Source organism: Benincasa hispida, chromosome 3 (genome assembly GCF_009727055.1).
Source record: "Benincasa hispida cultivar B227 chromosome 3, ASM972705v1, whole genome shotgun sequence".
In the NCBI taxonomy this organism is placed as follows: domain Eukaryota; kingdom Viridiplantae; phylum Streptophyta; class Magnoliopsida; order Cucurbitales; family Cucurbitaceae; genus Benincasa; species Benincasa hispida.
In genome coordinates, this window is record NC_052351.1 from 22648416 (window position 1) to 22657997 (window position 9582).

Consider the following 9582-nt stretch of genomic DNA (forward strand, 5'->3'; position numbering starts at 1 on the left):
AAGATCACATACCCAATCGTGTAGCGTTGCTCATTTGCTACACGATCGTCCCACGCGCGCACCTCCAATGCCTAACGGCCATGTCCACGCAACTTGAGGCTGCCGCATGTTTTGCTAACCTCTCAAGACATTGGCTACCGCATGCTCTTCTCTTAGCCACACTTTAGCTTCCTTCAATGCTCAAATAACCTCTCAAATGAGCAAGGCCAATGCATGGAACAACACCTAGCCAATTTTCTAGCTTCCAATGCATGGGTTACACTGAGCCAATTTTTCAAGCTTTACCAAAGAGTCAAGCTTTCAAATTCAAACTTTTCTTCTAACTTTTTACCCTTTTCTCTAAAATTACACATTAATTTCCACATCAACCTACTCACCACGTTGGTCTTAGTAGGGAACATACTCAAGTAGAGAAATTAGGGCTCAGGGTTCACATAAGTATTATCATTAAGGTCATTATGCGAACGCATCAAAACAAGGAGAAACACTAAGTAGGTAGTAAATAAACCCAAGAGACCAATGTAAGGAGAAGCTATGAGAATAATGGACAAATTGATAATTCATTCAATGACAAGACGTTCAAGTCCACTGATAACTTGTAGAAATACAAGTTATTAAAGCTCAAATTATTAAAAAAAAATGGGAGAAAGCGATGGTGAATAGGCGATATTACGATTGAATGCGCCAAACTAAAAGAAAAATGCGATCGCTAACACTCATCGCATAAAAGCAGTTAAATTGAGTTATTCTGTGCAGGAACAATGCGATAGCACATTTTGAGTTTGCGATCCAAGGGTACTTTAAAGATGATTGCATGATGATCTTACATAAAGGAAGTAGCCTAATGTAATAAAACATGATGGGACGTAAAGCTGATAACGGTCAAATCAGAAATTCAATTGACGGCCGTTGAAGACCATACCATTGCAAATACATTGAACTTCCGGTGACTATCAGACGACGCAATAGGGTATGGAAATTAATGCTGCCCATCCATGCAATCATTAGTGAGAAGAACTATTTTGTCTAGAAGTCTATAAATACCCCATGCTACTAAACTAGGAGGACTACCTAGGAAGAGACGGCAAAGGGAAGGGAATTCTTGAGAAGAAATTAATTTTTGAAGAGGTCAAGAGACTGCCGAGGAGAGACACCAACCCCTTGTAAGAGCAAGAGTTTGCAGCTGGGGAAATAATTGAAGTGATAAGAATAATGTAAACACTAGAGGAAGCAAGACATTGCTTACCTGACTTGATACTTGCCCCATTTATTATTTTGTACTTAAACACTTTATTTGCAAGAATGGTAACTTCATTTCAATTTATGTTCAGTCTCTTCACACCATATATGAGTAACTTCGTGAATGGGTTGAGAAGTACTTAGCTAGCATGACTTAATCTATGCACTTTATGCGATCATCTTGTCTTATGTATGATTCATTCATCATTTGGAGTACTTGAGAGAGTAATCTAAAGACATAATCTAGGCTTGAGAGAGTCGGATTAGATTTCATAAGCAAGATTAGAGACTTAGAAATAAGTTCTATCTGCTGCATTCCATACACATCGCATGCGTCCTAGACATAGGAAATGTGTCATTATGCATTGAGAAATGTAGTGTTTAATATTTGTGTATAGCATGATCGCATGACTTGTACAATATCTTAAGAAATGCTAGCAAAACCTCTTATCAACCCCTTTATCGCATATTTGTTACCACACCACCCTTTCATTGTTGTGTATTTAATTCCATCGCATTAGAAAATCAAAGTTAAATCACCATCTACTTCTTAATCACTGTCGTAATAAGATCAGAGAGTCTGTCGCATATCTGTTTAGTAATCCTTGCTTTCGACCCTGGACTTACCAGGACCCAAAGCTTATACTTGGGCTTTGTTAGGAAAACTTGCATGATTATCGCATCCACACATCCTTTCATCGCATGATAAATCAACACATCAAGTTTTTGGCGCCGTTGCTGGGGATTACGGTATAGATTGCACTAACATCAAACCTCTTCGATCTTTGTAGCTTTTGACCTTTGGAGTATTGCCATTCCACCTATGAAGGAAGAAACAAGCGTCATATGAATAAAGGACATACTCTTGAGCTCAAATATGAGCCAGAGATTAAAATAACTTTTCACAAAAGGCAGAGAAACAGACGTAAACGGCAAGGAAGAGTTCGTAGAATGGCTGAACAACCTGAAGAACGAGTAGTGAATGAAAACAACATGATGGTAAATCCCATCCTACTGGCAAATGATCGCAATAGACCCATCCGAGACTATGCGTCACCAAATTTGTATGATTTCTCCCCAAGAATCATGAGACCAACATTAGATGGATCAAGGTTCGAGATGAAGCCAGTAATGTTACAAATGATACAAACAGCAGGACAATTTGGAGGATGGCGTGGCGAAGATCCGCATGCCCATCTACGAAGCTTCATTGAAATCTGCAACATTTTTGTGTTCCCTAATATTTCCCCAGAAGAGGTTCGATTCACGTTATTTCCATTTTCACTATGCGATAAAGTACGAAAATGGGCAAACTCTCTCGAACCAGGAGAGATAATGTCATGGGAACAAGTGCTGGAGAAATTTATGAAGAAGTATTTCTCTCCCACAGAAAATGCCAGAAGAAGGAAATTGATCACCAGTTTTGAACAAAAAGAAGTTGAATCACTCGGTGATGTATGGGCGAGATTCAAGAGACTAGTATGCGACTTCCCACACAATGGATTACCAGATTGACTCATGAAGATTTTCTATCATGGACTCAACTTTACATCACAGACAGCTGCCAATGCGGTAGCAGCAGGAGGTCTTCTAGACAAAACATATGATGAAGAAAAGAATATTCTTAATCGCTTCTAAAAAAACCACGAAGATTGGCAAGAAAGCGATCAAAGAACGAAGCCCAAAGAAGATAATTCGAGTAATGGTGCCATCGCATCATTAAAAAATCAGATGAATGCGATGATAAACTTATTGTAAGGCATTGCAATAAACAATTCAGGAGCTCAAAATGGGCATGTCAATGTGATAGAACAAACAAACACCAGCTGTGTCGTATGTGAAGAATCGCATTCTTTTGAGCAATGCCCATGAAATCCTCAATCAGTTTACTTTATCAAAAACAGTCCTTTTTCAAACACTTACAACCCGGGGTGGTGAAATCACCCTAATTTTTCTTGGAAGAACAACCAATAACAAGGTAATCAACCTGTGGCTCAGAGAGAGGGACCGCGGGATTTTTCCATAGATCTAATGGACAACAAAAAGCTAGCAGTTCTCAACCACCATCCTCGTCATCCCTGGAAAACTTGTTGAAGTAATATATCGAAAAGAATGAAACAATCCTTCAAAACCAAGCTACGTCCATCCGTAATTTGTAAATTCAAATGGGACAAATTCTGGGAGAACTAAAGAACAGACCCCAAAGGACATTGCTTAGCTCAATCGAGCTTCCATGAAATCCAGGGAATGCCGGGAAAGAACATTGCTAAGCAGTCAGCCTAAGGAGTGGAAAGGCGACGATAAAAGTTAGAAAGGAGCCTCGCAAGACCGAGTCAAAGGAGAAACCTGCGATTGAATCAAAGAAGCCTCTATCGCGGACTGAATCAAAAGAGTCTGAGACTAGGGAACCAGAAGATGCGACCACCTTTAAGCCTCCAGACCATGAAATATTGGAGGTGCAGTTACCTCCATTTCCTCAAAAACTGAAAAAGAAACATAACGATGAAGGCCAGTATCAACGCTTCTTGGAAATATTGAAACAATTGTACATCAATATTCCATTCATAGAAGCGATAGAGTAGATGCCAGTGTATGCGAAATTTTTGAAGGACATTGTCTCGAAGAAGAGAAGCATGGGAAGATTCGCCACTGTGGCATTCACACAAGAATACAACACTATAATTCCACCAAAGATGTGCAACCCAGGCAGTTTCACAATACCCTGCTCAATAAGAGGAATCTATATTGGTCAAGCATTATGCGATCTTGAGGCAAGCATAAACTTAATGCCTCTTTCAATTTTCAAAAGATTGAATGTGGGACAGCTAACACCACAACGACGACTCTTCAACTCACCGATAGACCCGTGGTGCACCCTGAAGGGAAATTAAAGGATGTCTTGATAACAATAAATAGATTTATTCTACCTGCAGACTTCATTATCTTAGATTATGAGGCGGATAAAGATGTTCCAGTCATATTGGGATGACCATTCTTGTCTACTGGTCGTGCTCAAATAGATGTGCATAAGGGAGAAATCGCAATGAACGCCAACGGAAAGAAGCTCAGGTTCAATATTATCAAGGCAATGAAGTTCCCAGATGAGAAAGGCTTATCAGATTTCGAAGATGAAAAAACTTGCGTTGAAAATTGGGAGTCTTTAGAGCATCCATTGAAGAAAAAGAGAATGAAGAAAGAGAGGATGCGACAGCATCCATTGAGACGTGCCATACGATAACAGAGATGTTGAAGAATGATGAAATACTAAATTTTGATGAAGAAAAAAAAAGCACAGAAGCCCTCTTTAGAGCAACCCCCTACACTAGAACTAAAAACTTTACCAACCCACTTAAAGTACGTATTTGACAACCAAAATGGAACCTTACCAATGATCATATCCTCTGCGTTACCTGAAGAAAAAGAAACCGCGTTGATCATTGTTCTAAAAAAAAAATATTAGAGCAATCGGATGGACGCTCACAGACATCAAAGGTATTAGCCCAACGTATTGCATGCATCGAATCCGGCTTGAAGAAAATCAGAAAGGCTCAATAGAACCTCAACGCAAACAAAACCCTGCGATAAAAGATGTTGTCAAAAAAGAAATCATCAAATGGTTAGATGTCGGCATTATCTACCCTATCGTAGATAGCACGTGGGTCAGCCCCGTGCAATGTGTTCAAAAGAGTGGAATGACAGTGGTTCCTAACGCAAACAACGAATTGATCCTCATGAGGACCGTCACAGGTTTGCGGATTTGTATGGACTATAGGAAACTCAACGCGGCGACAAAGAAAGATCATTTTCCTTACCTTTCATTGATCAAATGCTCGACAGATTAGCAGGGAATGATTATTTTTGCTTCCTTGATGGGTACGCAGGCTATAACCAAATTATGATCGCACCAAATGATCAAGAAAAGACCACATTCACATGTCCATTTGGAACATTCGCCTTTCGTCGCATGCTTTTGGATTATGCAATGCACCTAGTACATTTGAAAGGTGTATGATGGCGATCTTCTCCGAATACCTTGAATACTCGGTTGAAATCTTTATGGATGACTTCTCAGTCTATGGACAAACATATGAAATATATCTGCAAAACCTGGAGAGAATACTGAAAAGATGTGAAGAAACTAATCTAGTGTTGAACTAAGAAAAGTGCCATTTTATCGTCAAGGAAGGAATTGTACTCGGGCACAAGGTTTCAAGAAAAGGGTTAGATGTGGACAAAGCAAAGATTGAAGCTATAGAAAAACTTCCACCTCCAGCGAATGTGAAAGCTTTAAGGAGTTTCCTAGGACTAGCGGGGTTTTACAGAAGATTTGTGAAGGATTTTTCCAAAATCGCTCGACCTTTGAATGTGTTGTTAGAAGTTGATAGACCTTTTGATTTCGATTCATACTGCCTCATTGCATTCAAAACACTAAAAGACTCTTTGACTACAACGCCAATTTTGATCGCACCTGATTGGGCAAAGCCATTCGAAATGATGTATGTTGCCAATGGATACGCGATGGGGGCAGTCTTGGCACAAAAAGTAACTCCACGCAGGCAAATTACACCACCACCGAGAAGGAACTTTTAGCGGTGATTTTTGCGATTGAAAAATTCAAACCTTATTTGTTGGGGTCAAAAGTGATTGCCCATACAGACCACTCTACGATAAGATATTAATGACAAAAAAAGATGTGAAGCCTAGACTAATCCGATGGGTTCTCTTACTCCAAGAATTTAATATGGAAATAATCGACCGAAAGGGAACAGAGAATAAGGTCGCTGACCATTTATCGCGATCAGAAAATCCAAAAGTGGGTCGCATCCAGTCAGAGGTGAACGCCTCATTTCCTAATGAGCAATTGCTTAAGAATAAAGAGCTACCCTGGTATGCAGATATTGTCAACTTTTTGGTCTGCAAACAATTCCCTGAAAACTACACATCCCATCAAAAGAAAAGACTCGTACATGAATGCAAATTTTACTACTGGGACGATCTAAATCTCTTCAAAAGGGAACCAGACAAGATATTGAGACTCTGTGTTCTAGAAACTGTTTTCCATCGCATACTCTTTCAATGTCATGAATCACCCTATGGAGGGCATTTCGGCGGACAGAGCACGGCAGAAAAAGTTATGCAATGTGGGTATTACTAACCCACTCTGTTTAAAACTGCACGAGAATACTCCATGAAATGCGATAAGTGCCAACGCACTGGAAGCATTTCAGAAAAAATTGCGATGTTAATAAACGTCATTTTGGAGGTGGAGCTATTCGACGTCTGGGAAATAGATTTCATGGGACCATTTCCATTGTCAAATGGTCACAAATACATTCTATTGGCTATCGACTATGTTTTCAAATGGATGGAAATTGTTTCATGCGTTGCAAACGATGCGGCAACAATCTCTAAGTTCTTGCAGAAAAGCATCTTCACTCATTTTGGCTCTCAACGTGCCATAATAAGTGACGAAGGGACCCACTTTGAGAATCACATTGTTTGTAAATTGTTGATCAAATATAATGTCCACCATAAGATTACCATCGCGTATCACCCTCAAACAAACGGACAAGCAGAGGTTTCTAACTGAGAAATAAAGACTATCTTAGAGAAGGTGGTGATACGCGGGGTGCCAAACTAAAAGAAAAACTGTGATCGCTAACGCTCATCGCATAAAAGCAGTTAAATCGAGTTATTCTGTGCAGGAACAATGCGATAACACGTTTTGAGTTTGCAATCCAAGGGTACCTCAAAGATGATCGTGTGATGACCTTACATAAAGGCGGTAGCCTAATGTAATAAAACATGATGGGGCGTAACGCTGATAACGGTCAAATCAGAAATTCAGTTGATAGTCGTTGAAGACCATACCGTTGCAAATACATTGAACTTCCGATGACTATCAGACGGCACAATAGGGTATGGAAATTAATGTTGCCCATCCACACAATCATTAGTGTGAAGAACTATTTTGTCTAGAAGTCTATAAATACCCAATGCTACCAAACCAGAAGTACTACCGGGGATGAAACAGCGGAAGGAAGGGAATGTTGGGTTTTATGTCCTAAAAACTCGCAGTTTGTAAAATGATAAAAAATTTCTATAATCAATAAACTTGTTATGGATCTCATAAATTGTATGAAAGTTTAAATCTAATAAACTAAGACCCATGACTATTGTATGAGTACTTGAACTTTATGAGGAGACATAAGAGTGGATCAGATTTGAGTAAATAGTCAAAATGATCTATGGTACATGAATGAGGTTGGGTACCTTATTCTGGTAACACCATTGGATGCGACCTACACCGTAGTTGTTACAAAGAGTTGTAAAGTGCTACATACAATGTGATCCTATTCGTACATGGTTATGACATGAGGAGTGGGCGTTTTAGGATTGGTGTCCTAATTCTCCCGGAGTCTCATTGCTTTATAAAGATACACATTGTTCAATGAATAAATATAAGTGTTATTTAATTCTGGCATTTTACTCATTTCCAATAAACAAAGCTCCTTGGTTATCTTATGTGAACTTAAGCATGTATATGTGATTTACAAGTGGATCATTGGCCTAAGTGATAACCTAAATCGGGTTTGTAATATAAAGGATTAAGGTGGATACCTGATCCTGGGGACACTACGGATACGGCCCGCTTTGTGGAGGTTTACAACTTAAACTACTACAGCATGGTTATTTTCCTGACACTCATGTGGAGACATGGAGCGGGAGTGTCCTATACAAAGAAAAGTTTGTAGAAGACCTGGACCACGAGAATGACTAGACTCTGTTGATATAATACCGTTGATACTAGAGGCTTGCATCCACCTAAACGACCATAGGTGACACGAACCTTAATCCTGAGTTTTTAGGAACTTCTGCCTTGAGGGCGGTCCTTTGATTAGTATGGGTGAGAGTGGCCAGATTGCCAAGCTCAACATTGCCTATCTTTTAGGGACTTGTCTGATCTGAGAGTTGGGAACTCAATCCACAATATGGAATTCAGTTCTTTCCCGAAATAGGGATAAGTGGAGAGGTGCTCCCTTAAGAGGCTGGATGGCCGGCTTGAACTAGTGTGCCACAGCTTCTCTTTGGAAGAGAAGACTCAGTCATAGTATAGAACTATGACTTATGTTCATTGAGGGATCAGTGGTACTTAAGGATATAGATGTAACTACAGGGCTTAACGTTATTGGCCCAGCCCAGCTGTACTTACGAGTGAATGTGAAGGGTTGTCGCACTGTTAATTAGTTAAGATGGACACATAATATATCTTGAGTAAGAGATTTCAGCTGTCAGTCTTTTAGTGGAGTGTCTAGCAGTTAACAGAGGTGGATCCCGTGACTAAAGAGTTTAGTAGTTATTCACGTACCTGTTGGAGGCTTCGAAGCTACAGGTCCATGAAGTCCCCTTGGTAGCTTGGATTCTGTTGATGATCAGTTCTTGGTGTTGATTTGAAATGTTCAAATTGACAAGAGATATTTTGATTATATATGATATAATCGGTATGATGTATAAGATCACATCTACTGGAGGATTGATGTAAATCAGATTTTACATTAAGTACCATGGAATAGAAAAGAAACTATGGTTTATAGTGTTTCATGAGATGAAATATTAAAACTATAGGTTATAAATATAGTATGGATAAGTTGGTTATCATTTATATTTATAAAATGTTTAATTATGATGGAATTAATACTTTTCTTTAAATAAAACTAAAGTAGTGGGTGGTTATTGATCATGGTAACCGTGAGTTTAAAAGGAAAGTGGTTCCTATTTTTGAAAGAAGTTTTTTTTAACAAACATTTGAAAAGGATTTTGAGTTTCTCTCGGCGTATAGAAACTCACGGTGGCCTCAGTAAAATACAGACTTACTAAACGACGACTGGGCGAGCTAAACCATCGTGCAGGTGCGAGATTAAACGATCGTGCAGTATTTACTAAATGATCGCATAGCTTTGCTAAACGATCGCTGGCCCAAGGTACACGATCGTCTAGGTGTGGGGAGGCGACGAGGCTAAAAAGATCGAATAAGCTTTTGCTAAGACGATCGCATAGCTTTATCTAAACGATTGGGTATCGACCTATACGATAGGTCTCCGCTATCTCCCACTTGCCCTGTCCGTGTACGTTGATCATTGTTTCCTCCATTCATCTGCCTTATTACCAAGGTCCGAATAGAGCCCACCCTCTGGATTCGCACACCGAGAATACCAAGGTCGCCTTGTTAGTGGTGTCTGACTCAAACTCGACACCGTCGAGGTTTTCTAGAGGCCGTTGTGGTGCTGTGGGAGGCCGTTCGTGTTGCAGAGGAGTTTCATGGACCAATGAGATTGTTGAGGA

The 9582-nt window shown here is 39.7% G+C and overlaps 1 protein-coding gene and 1 non-coding gene across 2 annotated transcripts; one reads left to right on the forward strand and one right to left on the reverse strand.

Moving 5' to 3' along the window:
* Positions 1 to 2637: 2637 nt before the first annotated feature.
* Positions 2638 to 2744, reverse strand: LOC120074797. Its single transcript, XR_005481079.1, has one exon. It is a non-coding gene; the product is annotated as a small nucleolar RNA R71 (small nucleolar RNA).
* Positions 2745 to 5250: 2506 nt separating this feature from the next.
* Positions 5251 to 5829, forward strand: LOC120073486 (uncharacterized mitochondrial protein AtMg00860-like). The gene is made up of 2 exons (XM_039026331.1): positions 5251 to 5310; positions 5422 to 5829. Exons 1-2 carry the CDS (start codon positions 5251 to 5253, stop codon positions 5827 to 5829), a joined length of 468 nt encoding a protein of 155 aa, XP_038882259.1.
* Positions 5830 to 9582: the final 3753 nt, after the last annotated feature.